Source organism: Perna viridis, chromosome 1, assembly GCF_037379345.1.
Source record: "Perna viridis isolate PV_CMFRI_1.1 ecotype Kerala chromosome 1, ASM3737934v1, whole genome shotgun sequence".
NCBI classification, from domain to species: Eukaryota; Metazoa; Mollusca; class Bivalvia; order Mytilida; family Mytilidae; genus Perna; species Perna viridis.
In genome coordinates this window covers 56,501,852-56,518,348 of record NC_142445.1, presented here as the reverse complement: position 1 = coordinate 56,518,348, position 16,497 = coordinate 56,501,852, and the positions used below count along the sequence as shown (strand labels likewise).

Sequence of the window (16,497 nt, the reverse complement as noted above, 5' to 3'; positions counted from 1 at the left end):
TGATTATTGTAAATTGATAAAATGTTCAGTATTTCAATATCTAAATTTGGAGCTAAGTTCAGAAAAATATGCAGACACTTCTTGGAATTATGGCCCCAGAAAGTGTCATTTTGACTATTTTCCCTGTTTTTGCCTGTTGTTAACAAAATAATAGCTAATTGATCATTAATGTAAATTAAAAAAAAATATATATTTAAAAGTATGTAAGATCTATGATTGGTGCTAACTTTGGAAAAATCTATTGATTGCATTTTTTATTGATTTTTGCACTTGTAGTATGTTATTCAGTTAACATAAGTAGAATAATGATTATTGCATAAATGTTCAGTATCGTGACAAAAATATCATCTGTGCAAATTTGGTGAAAGGTGTTTGACTATTTATAGGTTTTGCATGTATTCAACTTATTAAAGCTATAACCGTGAATCAGGTGAGCGGTTTAGGCTCTTGAGAGTCTCTTGTTTGAATCACTATGGGGTTACGCTAAAGCAAATTGTCTTATACACTAAATCTGCCTTTTAACCATAGATAAATAGAAATATTACATGTGCGTGAAATAAAGGGAAGGAAGCTTCCTTCTGTATATAGGAATGAGATGACAGTCTTTTTCATATACAATACATTTGTCATGCAATTCAGCCTATGCTAAGGTATGTTATGTAACTGAAAGAAAACACACAAAAACTGAAAGGTAAGTAATCAACCGAAACTTCACACAAAAACTGACAGGTAAATAAGCAACCCAGACTTCACACAAAATAAAGAATGGGAACTTGGCCCAGTAAGGTAATTATCCACTTGTTTTCTAGAATTGGGACTTAAAAGTTCCTGTCTAGTGAACACCCCAAAATGTCAAGCAAAATTATAACAAAAGTCCATATGTCTTTCTTTATTAAATCATAAATCATTTAAACTTCTTGGATTTTGGCTTCTACTTTCACATCAAACTGTTCGAATATTTGGAAGAGTCTACTTAAGTAATACAAACATAATCTTTATTAATGTTATTTCAATAAAACTTACAATTTTTATTGAATTAAATCATGTTCATTTATATTTTTAACAATTGTCAGGCTTGCATTAACCATATATTGTTGAAGAGTTTGTGCCAAAAAGTATTTATTTAGTATAAACAGGTCTATGGTATAAGGATGAGGAAAATATGATAGAACTGCTTTCTGGACCAAGACAGACAGAAACACAAGCTCTGTAGATCTGTTTACAGACATACCGTATCAGAAAAAGTTAATAGAATTTTGCACTTTAAACAAACAATCTAGATTCCACTTTAAATTAGATATTATATTGTTCCTGATTTGGAATAGTATAAATTGGTCCAAATGACGTATGGTACGAAATGAACGTCATGTAAAAGCATTTCACTCCATTTCAGTCCCTTACACTATTAGACCTCACAACCCACCCAGAACTGATTTTTTTTTCTCTTTTTTGCAACAGAATATACCATATATCATCTAGATTTTACATTAAAAAACAAAACAAAAACAAAAAAGACGACTTTCAGCTGCAGTAAAAAAGTTGCAGAATGTTGGGAATAGGAGGACTTTTGAACTTCATTAAAAGGCACAAAAGAAAATTCATCTTCGGAGGATTTTTAGCTGGAGGTACTTTTTTTCTACATGAATTGTGAATTGTAATCAAAATAAAACTTGATATGATGTTAAGCTTTGCGTATGAAGGACAGAGCTATATCTACTCAAATAGTTTTGGATTTGTTGATAATACACAGATATGTTGTGGTATTAGGCCTGTGTGCCTTGTAAACTTGTTTGCCTGGAGTCTGCCTTCCCTTGGGGTCCTTTGCCCAATGTATATTAGAAGAATTGGTATTATACAGGAAATGCTTAAACAATGAAATGGACCATTGTGATTGGTTGTTGCATAACAATATACTAGTATTTTACTTTTTTCGTTGTCCTGATTATTCAGGATCAGATATTTTTACTTAAAACCATATACCTGAAAATTATATATATACATGTAGAGCGAACGGACTGAGGACTAAAAATTTAATAGGGAAAACCGGTACTAGGGTGAAGATTAGGACAAATGAACGTGGATTCCTGTTCCTATGTTGTAATATCACTGCCGGGTATCTTGTTCAACAGGAATATGCAAAACTTCCAATAATGCATGCTGTCATTTCTTAAATATGTCACTTCCAACAGAAAGATTTTGAATAGCTCCGTCCCAGAGTTAAAAATAGTAGCCTGCGTGCCAGCCCAAGACTGGCTATTTTTTGGCAGGGCTGGCTAATTTTAGAAAAAATCTATATAGCCATACAGTAAACATATTGAAAAATTGTATACAGGACTGGCTAAAATTTGAGTGAGTTTCCTACTCTGTGACCATCCCTGTAAATATTCATTTTGTTAATCTTTTGTGTGTAAAACTACTGAAGTCCTCACAAGCAGTGGGGATGTAAATGAGTACTTCAGTTTTTCCTTCAGAATGAATGCACTGACTCCCTTGATTTTGTATTTAAATAAGCTTATTCTATAATGTTACCTGACGAAGTCAAAATCAGTTTGATGTCAACATTGATTGAACCAATTATTTTCTCATGAGTTCTATTCTGGATTCAACGTTTTCTTTTGTGACAATAATTTTGTGTATGAATCAGTTAGAAAAATCAAGAACATCTATTTAACAAGTACTATGTATAAAAAAGATAGCCAATGCAGTAAAATTTGTTCTTTTTACTTATAATTTTTATCAATAAATAATGCATGGAAGAGTGTCTTTAAAGTCAAAGGGTAAAAAACGAAACTATACCGACTGTGTTGGAAAAATATATAGAAATGTTTTGCTTGCTTATGACAATTCGTTTCTTTGGTTTCCTGTCAAAGAGTAATCAAGGGAACCAAGGTTATAGCGGTAATCAAAAGAATGTAATCCAGGGACAAAGACCAGACATGGAAAACAGACATACACAACAAAGAACATAAAGTAACTAAAATTATACATACAAAGTAACAAAAGTAAATGAGCAACTCGGACTCCACTAAAAACTGGGAGCAAGGACCAGGTGCACCGGTAGGGTAAGCGTCCTCTGCTTTTCTAGAAACACCCGCCAAGTTGCTCATGAAAAGTCAAGTCCAGGGTAGACAAACGAGGAAAGGAAATTATGACCCATTGAATAAATCAGTTTTCATGGTGCTGATGGATACACCATAATGATCCACGAGTTCATGATGACAACCATAAAACTTCTGTAGTGATGACTTCAATCTTGTAGCAACATAACCCTGTTCCAGAAGCCTATTTGTTAGAGTTCTAGCGCGGTACAAAAAGTCTGCGTAGTTTCGGCAAGCTCTGGCATAACGTATGAGTTGTGATATGAACACTCCATACGCAGGAGCCGAAGGGATGTTGCCACAGATGAAAGGAAAGTTGACAATTCTGAATGAAAAGTCATCACGTTTGTCGTAAAGTTTGGTCAATAGTTTTCCTTTATCATCGATTTCTAAGTGTAGGTCAAGATATGAGGCTGACTTCACAGTGTCTGTAGTATCCTTTATCTCAAGTTCTTTTGGGTAGATGCGATGTATCAAATCCCCAAAATTAGGATTGTTTAAAGATAATACGTCATCTATATAGCGGAAAGTGAGATTGAAGGATCTAGCCAAACAATATTCTTTCTTTCTGATTAGATCAGCTGTAAAGTCAGCCTCATAAGAGTGAAGGAATAGGTCAGCAAATAAAGGAGCACAATTTGTTCCCATTGGAATGCCGACCATTTGTTGAAAAACACGTCCACCACACTGGACAAATATGTTGTCGATTAAAAATTCCAGCATTTTGTAAACATCTTCCTCTGTATACTTGGAAGATGATTTGGAATTATTTCTTACAAAGTATGAGGAATCTCTACCAAGAACTATATATTTGTATCTAGGTGTACCATCTGTTTTGGAAAAACAACGATGTATAATGTTTTTAAGTCAGGATTTTAACTGAGTATGGGGAATAGAAGTATACAGTGTTGAAGAATCATAGGTTTTAATGCTATTATATTCAGATAATAGTCTTGAACTGATAGTCTCCAAAAGATCTTTCGAATTTTTCAGGATCCACATTGAATTAATACCATAACGTGAGTAACAAGTGTTGTGGTAGACTGTAGACCCTCTTTGACAGTTGTGAGTATAGAAGTTAAAAATTTTGATAGAGGTTTGGTGGTACATTTTGCAGATTCAGCTATGAAACGTTGTTTGTATGGATTCTTGTGAAATTTAGGAATCCAGTGCATAGATGGTAAAACACAATCATCGTCCTTGGTAGAGAGACCAAAAGAGCATAGCACAGATTTATGGTTTTCCACAATCTCTTCTTTGGAGAGAGTGGTAGCAGTGTAGGTCTTATCACTGCTATTATTTTCTACATCTACCTCTGATAATAAACATTAGATATAAAATGTTTTGCAGACAAAAACAATGTTGTTTTGGGCTTTGTCTGCTGGTACGACAACATATTTGTCATGTATAGTAGACAATGATTAATTAATTGTTATGAAATTAATTTTGTGTAACCTAATGTTTTTTCCTGGTCTTTTTTTTTATCAGGTGGAGTATATTTTTATAGATATTTGCAACAAAAGGTTAAGGAAATACAAGAGAAGGAGTCAGCAGAATGTTTAGCTCATGCAAGGTAACATGGTTTTATTGGGGAATTTAATATGTTTTGATATTTAGGCCACACTTAAAATAATGTGTGTTTCTCTTTACCTGACCCTACTTGGGTGGGTAGGTAGGGAAAAAAAATTTTCTCCAAAGTTGTTATGGTTCTGTGAAAACCAAGATCAAAGAAGTGAAAAATGTTGCTTTGAAAATTAAAATCACATTTTGTCAGAGAACAGCAATAAAATTATTTGGGTAGAGCCAACTTTTATACCCTTGCAAAGAAGTTTTTGGTGGTATATAGGTTTTACTCTTTCTGTCCGTCTGTCCAATTTATTTTCTAAGCAGCTGGCTGCATTGTAATGAAACTTTTTTGAATGTAATATAATTACATGGATATGTGCATACTGTCAAGAATTAAATATTTTGACAAAAACTGTAGAAATGGTGGCTGTTGAACTTATGTGTTTTTCAGCAATACTTGATCTGATATGTTGTCAGCAACTCCTCCTCAATGATGTGCAGAATTGTTATGAAACTTAATGGGGTGTTAGATTACCATATGGAGATATGCATATTATCAGAAACTTGTAGAAGTGACGGCTTTTGGAACTTACACATTTTTCAGCAACAATTGGTCTGATGTGTTGCTCACAACTCCTCCTTAAAAACTTTCAGGATTGTTATGAAACTCAATGGAGTGTTAGATTACCATATGGAGGTGTGCATATTGTCAGGAATAAGTCATATTCTGTAATTGTGTTGTCAACAAAAAATAGTACTGATTGCTGTTTGGAGTTGGGTGTTTTAGAAATGGCAGCAAATTGTGTTTCAAAAGTGTGTTGTCTGTCCACCATAAAAGTTGTATCCAATATCTATTATATGTCCACATTTGTCTCCAAATGTACAGGGTTCAACAGGCTGGGTGGGGGGGATATTGCCTGTTAGGGGCAATGTCTAGTTATGGGTTGGTAGGGTAAGGGGAAACACACTTAGTATTAATTTTGGTCTTACTCTTCAGTGAAATAATTAAATTCTCAAAATACTTAACAATTGTTATGTATTAGCTTGCAGTTTTTGTAAAGTACTGTTATCAGTAATAATTAGTTTTATGAATATCACAATTGAGATTAATTTCCCCAAAATATCATGCGATTACACATACAAGTGTGACCACCTATATTTTACATTTATTTACCAATTAAATATTAGATTGAGATTAGTAAGGCCACAATAAATGAAATGTTCATTTCCTCTTACCCAACCCTATGTCTTGGATTTGGGTAGGTAGGAATAATATTTTATTATATAGATAGCAGTGTTTTATCAAATGTTCCCAGTGTAATAAATTATGATAATTCACACAGAATTTCTCCTGCCAAAACATCACAATTTTGATATCAATCTGCTGTTCACAAAATTTGAAATTTATGTTGAAAATAGCAACGAATAATCGAGGAAATCGATATAATAAATAGGATAATCAATTGGTTATCACGAATAACCAAAATATGATCACTCATGCCAAGGATGCAGTAAGATTTAACTTGTTTAACACTCGTTAAATTTAGGCGTTCTTCGGCACTCAAGATCATATTTTGGTTATTCACTCCTTCCAATTAATTATCCTATTATTCCCCGATAGTTCACATGAATCTGTATAAAACATGATCAAAAATGAAAAATGTTGCTATAATTGTTTTTTTTTAAATCTTGTCAGAGAATGGTCGTAAAATTATTTGGGTAAGGCCTATCTTCATGGGTAGGTAGGGTCTATCTTCATGGGTAGGTAGGGTCTATCTTCATGGGTAGGTAGGGTCTATCTTCATTGGTAGGTAGGGTCTATCTTCATGGGTAGGAGGGCCTATCTTCATTGGTAGGTAGGGTCTATCTTCATGGGTAGGTAGGGTCTATCTTCATGGGTAGGTAGGGTCAGGGGAAAGACTTAATTTTGATTTTGGTCTTATGTTATAGTCATTACAAATAAATATATGTTGTTTCTGTACAGTTGTATATGAACAAAGAGAGAGAGAGAGATTTAACATCAGAGCAAGTAATGTCAATCTGATAAAAGAAAAAAACAAATATTGCCATATATTTCAAACAATTGATACCTTGAAGACCAAAATCAAAAGACAACCATTTTTTGTCATATGAATCTTGACATTGGTTTAGTAATTAAGTTCATATTTACATGAATTCAAATGTAAATTTTATTCTATTAACAGGAAACAGCATCATTTTGACAGTAATCAGCGCACATGTAATATGTCAGGTTGGTATAAAGACAATAGAGCAGGAAGGATTTAATGATAAAAAATATAATAATCAAGAGTTATTGACTGGAAGACTTTAAAATACTCACACTACATGAACTATGAATTATTCGTTAGTTAAAGTCAAATTGTTTAAATCTTCCTATCAGCTAAAAAATGTGCTTAAATAAATTGAAACACAATGATTTTGTTAAAAAATTCTTATGATTTTAAACTGTTTGAAATAAAACAACAATTACATAGAGATTTTAAACAAGCCACATTGCCAGTAATGTTCTGTTTTCAGTTCTCTCCATGCTATCAACACTTAGAGATGTCTTGTCAAAGAGATTTAATACTGAACAGCTCTCTGAGGAAGTGAAAAACAAGTAAGAGTTATATACCTTTAGGTAGCTTAGATATTAATGTGGTTTACTTATTTGGCTGTACATGTAATTTTAAGATTAAGTTTATTGAGTGAATACTATATAAATATATGTATATTTAGCATTGATGGAAACACATGATTTTTCTAATCACATTGTTTTAAATTTTAGTCCAGAAAACAGAATGGAATTATGGGAAGATTTGAAAGTTATGGGCAAGTATAAAATATAAGAGTTAAGACAAGGTTGAGTTGGAATACTGAATTTTCAAAATGAATTGATTTCCCAGGACACACTTCTAAACCTTATGGGAAGCAAGAGAATTGAGGAAAACATCTTTTTTTTTAATTTTTTTTGTTTAATCATAATATAATAATAAAATTTTCTTGTGATCACAACATCTCTAAACTTTACAGTATCATTGTATGTGAACAATTTTTTTTGTATACAAGCTACAAAATTTTACAGTAATCTGTCTAGTTGCAGATTCCTTGTATACATTTAATTATTTAAGTCACTTAAAATTATATTTTGCCAAAATCAATGTTCTTGGGGATTTTTTACTTCAGGTTTTGCCAGGAGTATTTGTATAGTGTACAGCTGCAGTATAATGACCTTACTTCTACGGGTTCAGCTCAACATTATTGGAGGTTACATGTTTGTAGACAGCCTTTATCAACAAAATGGAAAAGTAAATAGCTACTGGTATTAGCTTTCAACTAAGGTTAAAATTGGATATCAACAGCGTTGATCCAGTGAATACTTTTGTTATGTCTTCAGTGGCAGAATGACATGCTGAAATTTTAGTTAAATTTACAGTACTCTGTTCTACCTGTTAATCATATATGTTTGTTACCTGGTTATCTTGTTTTGTAATGCAAACCCATATGTGAAAGTTACAGTACCAATACATCAATTTAATGCAATAGTAGAGAGTGTTGTACTAAGATCAAAGTTGTATTAATTTATCTATTTCCAGACTGAAAAGGTATTGATATCAAAAGAAACTCAACAGAAATATTTATCAGACATCCATAATTTTTTCAGCACAGGTTTGTAAAAGATTTTTGGATATATTTAAGAATTGAATGTTTCATTAATGATTTTTCATAGGTGTGTAAAACTGTTAAAGATATATCTGAAACTTCTCGTTAATTCTTTATGCATTTTGACTGCTTTTGTTGTGACAATTTTTTGTGTATAAATTACTTATATATATTATTTTGCTTGTTGATAGGGCTGTGTTTCATGTGTGTTATTTGCAGGAAAAAAAGACCTTTGCTATGTGTGTTGCATAATAATTTGGATTTGATGTATTTTTTTCTGATTGTAATTCAAGGTATGGCAGATTTAGCAGATGAAGTTCAAAAGGTGGTAAGGAAAGAAGTATCAAGGTAAAAAAAATGATATGTGATATAATATCAAACTAGGAATCATTTTGTATTTCTAAGTTATCTTTCCAACATTGGTTCTATATCATTTTCCAGTATTGGTTCTATATCATTTTCCAACATTGGTTCTATATCATTTTCCAACATTGGTTCTATATCATTTTCCAACATTGGTTCTATATCATTTTCCTGGTTTACTGTCTCAGGTATATAGCTAGTTTAGCTCACTCACCACTTGATTCTTAGACTTTATTATTAGTAGTCCCTATTTCTTATGAAGTCCACCAAACTAAGGAGTAAGTAATGACTGGTTACAGAACAATATGTCCATTTTGGTGATATAGTTTCTTACAGAATAACTCTTCCTTGACCAAACCTTAACAGAGGAGGATAATTAAAAACAGGCCTACACAATTGATGAAATTTTCCCATCTTTAAATGTGAAAAATATATTCCAATGGATCTTACAAGATTTCTACAATCAATCAGTCAATCTTACATTTGCCTTATTGTTGTAGAATTAAACTTGTAGAGTGAATTTAGGTACACAGAAACTTCATAGTTGAACCTAGAATTTTTTGCAAATTTGATCAAGTTGAGTACCGGTTGATATGTGCTAATGTACTTAAAGGAAGGAAATTATGTTGTACATTTTATTTCAGCATACATATGCACTACATGTATTGCATTTGAAGATGAATTAATAATTTATCTTTACAGCATAACATTGAAAGAAAGACTAACAATAGACAATTTACAAGCAATAATAGAACAGATACGTGAAAGACTGGAGACAAGTCCTGATGTATCTGATTTATCTGCTACCTTTATACTGTGTAAATATATGTCACCATGTCTACAGACTTCTAAAGAGGTAGGTTACTGCTTAGAGTTTCTCAGTAAACTGTAAATATATGTCACCATGTCTACAGACCTCTAAAGAAGTAGGTTACTGCTTAGAGTTTCTCAGTAAACTGTGAATATATGTCATCATGTCTACAGACTTCTATAGAGGTAGGTTATCATTTCTACATCTTCATAGATGTAGATTACAGTGAAAGTACTTTTGTTCGTGGGGTACCCATTTTCATGGTTTTCATGGAAAGGCCAAACCAAGAAATTTGGTTCCTAAGGAAAAGGGGATTTCCATAGATGTGTAAACTGAAAACCTCAAAACCACAATTCAAGAATCAACAGACTTGAATTTCTTCCCTTATTCATGAAGACTGGTGCCCACAAATTCAAGTTCTTTTACAGTACTTCTCAGAGTTCACTCAGTAAACTGTTTAAATACATGTTATCATGCCTACAGACCTCTGTAACGAAATCCAAGGTTTTAATTTTGCAATTTGCCTTTTGGATAATAAATAACATAAAATTGTGGATTTTCTGTTTTTACAGTTAATTTTTAGCAATCAGTTATCCCATATAAACATCGAGAAGTTATGTCAATCAATAGGTAGTTAGATGCAATACACAACTAGGGTCAATTATTACCTTTAACTTCAATGGGGATCACACCATCAGTAAAAAGTTATGTTCTGGTAATTAAACTTAGTGTGGTTAAAGGGAATCTTGAAACTTAAGAAAACAATGTGCCATGTTTTAGATTGGTTATATAATTTAGTGTTGTGGGTCAGCCTTGTTTAACTAATAGCTTCTGCACAAGATCAGTAATATATCTTAAAAATATGCAGTTTCATGCTTTGCAGTTTTTGATGAGTTGAGAAATTAAATCTCAATTTTTAAACCATTATCTTGTTGGGAATTTTCTACTTGAAAGGAAAGAAGAAACATCTGAGGAATTTTGGCCATAATACTGCTTAATGTACAATCGAAACACATGCAAAATGGAATAGATATATATATTAAAACTACTTTAATGGGACATCAGTAACAGGCTTTAAAACTATTTAAATAATCCTGGTCATAAAATTGTCACGAGGCTGCATCAATCCTCTCATTCAGAGATATTTGACATCATTGTACAATTATACCTTGTGGTGCCCTAAAGCAATTTGTACCGCCTGTTTTTGGGAGATGTTCAGGAATGTGAGTTTTATTAATGTGATTGTCAGCCATCACATTACTCAGAGTAATCTGTGCAGTTCTAAATATTTTACAGTATCAAAGCATAACTGCTGACTTGTACTTCTATAGTAGTAATAAACCCAATACTCTAAAAATGATTCCACTTTAGCATGACCTTTACTCATCTCTGTCTATTTTTATTTTAAACCTTGCTTTGTTTTTGATTTAGCTGTCTATTGATATTGTTTCATAGTCACTAAATTGTCTTTATAGAAAGCATATCAGATACTGGCTGTCTTTTATCGCTAGTGTTAATTTATTTCAGGAAACAGATGTCATGTACAAAAAGCTACAAACAGAAACTAAAGACATTGTTGAAAGGTATGTTTCTTTAAGTGTTTCCATGGCTTTGATTAAGCAGCATATTAAATGTATTAATAAGCTTGTTGTTGTGGTTTTTTTTTGTTTATTTGCACTTGCAACAACTCACTTACAACAGTCACTTCAACATTTTTATCCCTTATTTTGCAAACAAAGTCGGTGGTATATAAGAATTTCCTTGGCTGTCTATCTGTCTGTTTGTCTTTGTATCTGGTGACCACAACAACTAGTATATTCATTCAATTTTGGTAAAAGTTTAGAGATAGTATTTAGTATTATCATTGCCTGATACATGTACTTCTAAAGGGAGATAAACCAACTAAGGGCTACATGTAACATTTATAGTATATTTATATTGCTAGGGAGTACATACATCTCACATTGAGATCCCTTACAGTTCTAGTCAAATTAATCATTCTTTTCTTAAAAATGTTTTACAAATACTTGCAGTGCTGATTTCCATAGTGTACTGAAGTTATGTCTGGATAGAGGATTTGCTCAGATGTTAGACAGTTTAGCTGATAACTATAAACATTTACTACAGGACCAACACAGGCAAAAGTAAGCTTTCCTATTGCCTTTATGTTAGTGACACACATTTGGGTATCATATGTTTCACCAATTAACAACCAGTTCCAGTTTAAGAATAAAAACGTTTTATTTTGTTAGAATATGACTATTGCATTATTTAAAACCATAATTTTACGAAATGAAAAAAATTTCTTAAACATGGGATGGGTTTTTGTCTACTTTAAGGCATCCTTTATATTCACCCAATAGACAATAATATATGAACTGGTACATGTACATTTTTACAATTTTTGTTATTACAAGCTTGACTTAGAAGAGCTCTGCAAATCAGATATGAATTCATATTCCACCTAACAATATGAAAAATATAGATTCAATTTTGATTTAGTGTAGAAGAATATTTTTAAAAAAATTGTAAAGTTTAATGGCAACCAGGCCAGAGCAATGCCTAGTGTAATTTAAGTTATATATCTGTATAGTGTAATAGCAACCAGGCCAGGTTAATGTATAGGATTGAACAGCTATTTTCGGTCGTTCATGCATGTATGAACGGATCTCGGAGCTCCCAAACTCAGTGAACAGCCAAAGGCCGTTCATGTAATGTTTGGTAGTGGAGAGATCCATTAATGCATGCATGAACAACCGAAAATAGCTGTTCAATCCTTATAATTCTATCCGATAGTCAAAGTTACCCTCAGAGAGCCTCAGTTGGTTATATTTACATACTGTGTGTATGTTTACGCTTCAATACACACACATTCCTTTGCACACGTATGGGAGTGCAGACGAATATTTACACATAATCGGCTGCACAACAACAGTGAAGGCGGTATGGATGAAATGATAGTTGGCATTTAAAATACGAGATGAAAACAATTCAACAGGAATAAAATTTTTAAGGAATTACAACAAGGAATAGGGAAAATTACAATAAGGTATTTTCAAGAGTTCAGTTAAGACTCAGTTATAAGTTTCTTTCCCCAAGCTGAAAATTACTCTCTGTAAACAAACTCGACCGGTAAAATCAATGTGCATGGAATAAACTATTCTTACGGGTATATTATGCCGTTCAGTTTGTTGCCACACTCTTTCGAAACTACACGGCCGCCATATTGGTTTCAAGTTGACTGGCATTCATGCATGTATGAACAATCTGGCGAAGTTCATGCATGTATGAACTTTCTGGCAACGACGTTTTCGACCAATCAAAAACGGCTATAAGCATGAAGAATCTCATGATTAGAATTATTCTAGTATAATTTATGTTATATATTTGTATAGTATAATGGCATAATAACAACCAGGCCTGAGTAATGTCTAGTATAATTTATGTTATATATTTGTATTGTGTAATGACACAATAACAACCAGGCCAGAGTAATGTCTAGTATAATTTAAATTATATATTTTTATAACTGCCTATAATGAATCTGAATGGGTTTAGTCACATTTTAATTTTCAATGATCCAATCAAATTATTCTCATATTACAAGACGAAAAATATATAAACAATCCAACTCATCAGCAGATCAAAAGAATCATCTAAAAGGGGGAGGTGGGTGGTGTTTTTACGGCATGGGGTCTGGAAATATGCAATTTTCATAAATTTTGCAAATTGGATTCATTAGAATGTTTGATAAAATCAGTTTCACTTATTGGCTTTATTTTGTTCCCATACATGTTCATTTCATAGATCAAGACTTGTTGTGCGCCAAAATGGCTGCTATACTCTCTGCATATAGAAAACACTGTCAAAAATTTAAAAAAAAAACAAACCCAAATTTTAAATAAAAACAACTGTGGTTCAGGATTGAAGTTTGAACCTTAATACAGCTGACATCCTATTCGTGTATAGAACTCAACTCTTAATCATTTAATAAATCCCCTAGGGGTTCAAAGAGGCTGAAGCCCCTCACTGACAGTAACATCTGATCTGGAGGCCTTACAGTTTTGCCAAATAGCCGGAATTTTTTTTTTCAATAACTATATTTTATTAGGTTTCTGACTTAACCATTTAATACTTATTTAAAAAAAATTATCAGTCAATTTTTAGTGAAAATATTGTCGAAAAATACATTTTTCTTTCCTTTTGGGGCCCCTGCTGTCTCTATGGTAACCATGAACCAAGTTTAAGTTTTTTGGGACTTAATTTGAATGATCTAGAACATTTTGTATTTAGGCTGGCATCACTTGTGTAAAAAAAATGACACATCAGCTAAATCCCATGAAGGAAAGGGTTAAGCTATTCACGGAATAAAGATCAATATTTAATATGGAATTATAGTCTACCAACAGTCTTCTATATTTTTCAGTTTCCATGAAGTTGCATTACCAATGGCAAAACTTATCCCTATAGTTAGTGGTTTGCTGTACAAGCTATGCAGTGATGCACCAAATCCTCTCATTCAGGTATGTTGCTCACAGTTTATACTTTATCAGTTGTATAATATTCAAATTCATAATTCTTAAGTGAAGTAAAGGTGTGGGGCAAGTGTAAAGAAACCTCAGAACTTGTCATTTACAAATTAAAACAGGTATTTTGATACAGAGGGATTACTAATTTGTCATTTATCAAAAACTTGTATCATCATTGTATATTTGTCATAGTAAAGCAGAGATATGGGGGAAATAATCATAAGATGAAATTTTAGATCCAAACACCACAATTTTGCAGGCTTGAAGCTTTAAAAAACACAAATAGAAAGGGACTTCTCAAACACATCACTGAATAGGATTAAACACATGTAATCCTAAATAGGTTTGATCAATGAGCAAAAGTACATTTTAAGATTAAGGATTTTATTGTTAAAAATAGTGAAAGTAGACAATATTATGGCAAATGATATAAAGATTTCAGAATTTTTACAGAAGTAGGACATTTCTTAAATTGAAATTGCATTAATTTCTTTTAATGGTCTGTTCGTATGTTCATTTCTACAAGTTAAGAAAATGAAAGTTTATAATTTTCATTTTTCAGGAGTTGTTATTATTAGAGCCTACAAAGACATTTGCGGCCAATATTTACGAAGCTTTTAGTGAAGAACAGAGTGGAAAAGACCAACTCTCTATGTAGATCAATATTTTTAATGAATTAAAGATTTTGAAATTGACCTTGGATAGAAAACATTGCATAAAATAATTTACAGGAAAAATTATATTTACTTTGAATGAATGATTCTTTATTTAATTACTTTGTAATTTTTTATACAAGTCATTCAACAAATATGCCTTTCATAATGCCATATACATAATTGAAATAGTTAAGTTTATAGCATGATTTCAATTTAATTCTCAAGACTTTAATTATTTTAATAATATGTTTGTGCAGAAAATTGCTGAAATTTTCAGACATCTATTTATATTTTCAATGATACTTGAAGTTGGAAAGACGTAAAAAAGGCATTTCATTCAAGCTTGAATGGAAGTTATACTTATTATAAAGTACAAGTAATATTTTTTTTTATAAATGAATAGCAAGGAAGATTTAATTAGTATTAATTAGTATTGAAGTACATGTATGTTTTACATTGACTCCATCTTTTATCTTACATTGTATTTGAAAAAAATACATGATACTTAACATGAAAACAAATGCAAATAATCATCCCAGTTTTTTAAAATCTTACATGACTTTATACCAAAATTGATAATGATTTAAAAGATTTATAAAATATCATAGGAAATGTGTAGTGTTCACATGTTGGTAGTTTGTCACAATGCTTACTGGACTGATAATTGGACTTTCCTATATTTAAAAAAAAAATTCTTCACTTGCATCTATGGTAACACATTTCTCTTTATGTGTTTTCAATAGTTGTCTTATCATTTCCAATTGATTATTTCATAATTATAATGATTTTTAAAGATAAAGAAGAAGATTACATTTATATTGATGTATTTCTAGTATGTCTTTGCTTTTCTATTTTTGGTATCCTTATCTTTTATATATCCTGTCATTTTTGGTCTAGCAATGATCTATTCAACAGACTATTACTATTTCAGTATAAATTTCCTGTTGTACAACATGTCCAATGTTCTTCTGATTAATATGTGAAGAATATTTTGGATCAGATTGATTTGTCATATTGTCATCTTATCAATAATGTATAATTGCCCTTACAGTGGTTGATCTGTTAGTTATATCCTATTGTCTACAGATTTTTGTATCCTGTTGCACAAAATATTTGCATTTGATGTCATATCTTTTTCCAGATTGGTCTCATTTGGCTGTCATATTGCCAACAGAGTGGTTTCCTTCATTGGTTAATTCCACTGCCCATAGATATGTTACATTCGATTGTTTTATTGTGTTGCCATCAGAATTATTGCATCTTGCATCTGATTAAAATAGCCTTTTACCAACAGAATTTGTCATATCCTGTCAACTGAAGAATGGTTGCCACTGATTTCTACAACCTTTTGTTAATACAACAGTTGCATTTATTTGTATATTCTATTGGCCACATATTGGTTGCACCCTATCATTATATTACCAACTGAATGGCTGCATTTGGTTATTTTATCTGGTTACCAATCCTATATCATATGCCTACAAAATTGTTCTTTTGTCACAGGATGCCTGCATCTGATTTTAATATTGTAATGGCTACATGATAATTGCAGTGATTGATATTTTGTGTTGTCATTTAATTTGTGGATACAGGGGGGGGGGGGCTCAGGGTGCACCCCACCCCCTTTGTTGGGAATTTTTTGTTAATTTTGTTCAAATTTGGACTTAAATCAGCAACTTATAGCATTAATCCCCATATGAATTCCCCTTTTTTCTTCATGTCGGCCATTAGAATGATTGCATCTGATTGGTTTAGCCCATATTTAATATTTCATCATCTTCTGTATATTCTTACAGCTAATATGTTCTACC

At 31.9% G+C, this 16,497-nt stretch overlaps 1 protein-coding gene across 1 annotated transcript; it reads left to right on the top strand.

Annotated features, from left to right (window-relative positions):
* Positions 1-1,384: 1,384 nt before the first annotated feature.
* Positions 1,385-15,982, top strand: LOC148629496 (peroxisomal biogenesis factor 3-like). Its single transcript, XM_088552356.1, has 13 exons — positions 1,385-1,625; positions 4,587-4,671; positions 6,869-6,915; positions 7,203-7,284; positions 7,453-7,496; positions 7,851-7,972; positions 8,261-8,333; positions 8,621-8,675; positions 9,393-9,546; positions 11,029-11,084; positions 11,535-11,645; positions 13,928-14,024; positions 14,593-15,982. The coding sequence occupies exons 1-13, from the start codon at positions 1,547-1,549 to the stop codon at positions 14,686-14,688; spliced, it is 1,101 nt and encodes a 366-aa protein (XP_088408482.1). The 5' UTR covers positions 1,385-1,546; the 3' UTR covers positions 14,689-15,982.
* The last annotated feature ends 515 nt before the right edge of the window (positions 15,983-16,497 follow it).

Coding starts and splice junctions, on each gene's coding strand:
- LOC148629496 (XM_088552356.1), top strand. CDS start 1,547: ATGTTGGGAATAGGAGGACTTTTGAACTTCATTAAAAGGCACAAAAGA. Junction 8,334..8,620: donor CCATAATTTTTTCAGCACAG/GTTTGTAAAAGA, acceptor TTGTAATTCAAG/GTATGGCAGATTTAGCAGAT. Junction 11,646..13,927: donor CAGGACCAACACAGGCAAAA/GTAAGCTTTCCT, acceptor TATATTTTTCAG/TTTCCATGAAGTTGCATTAC.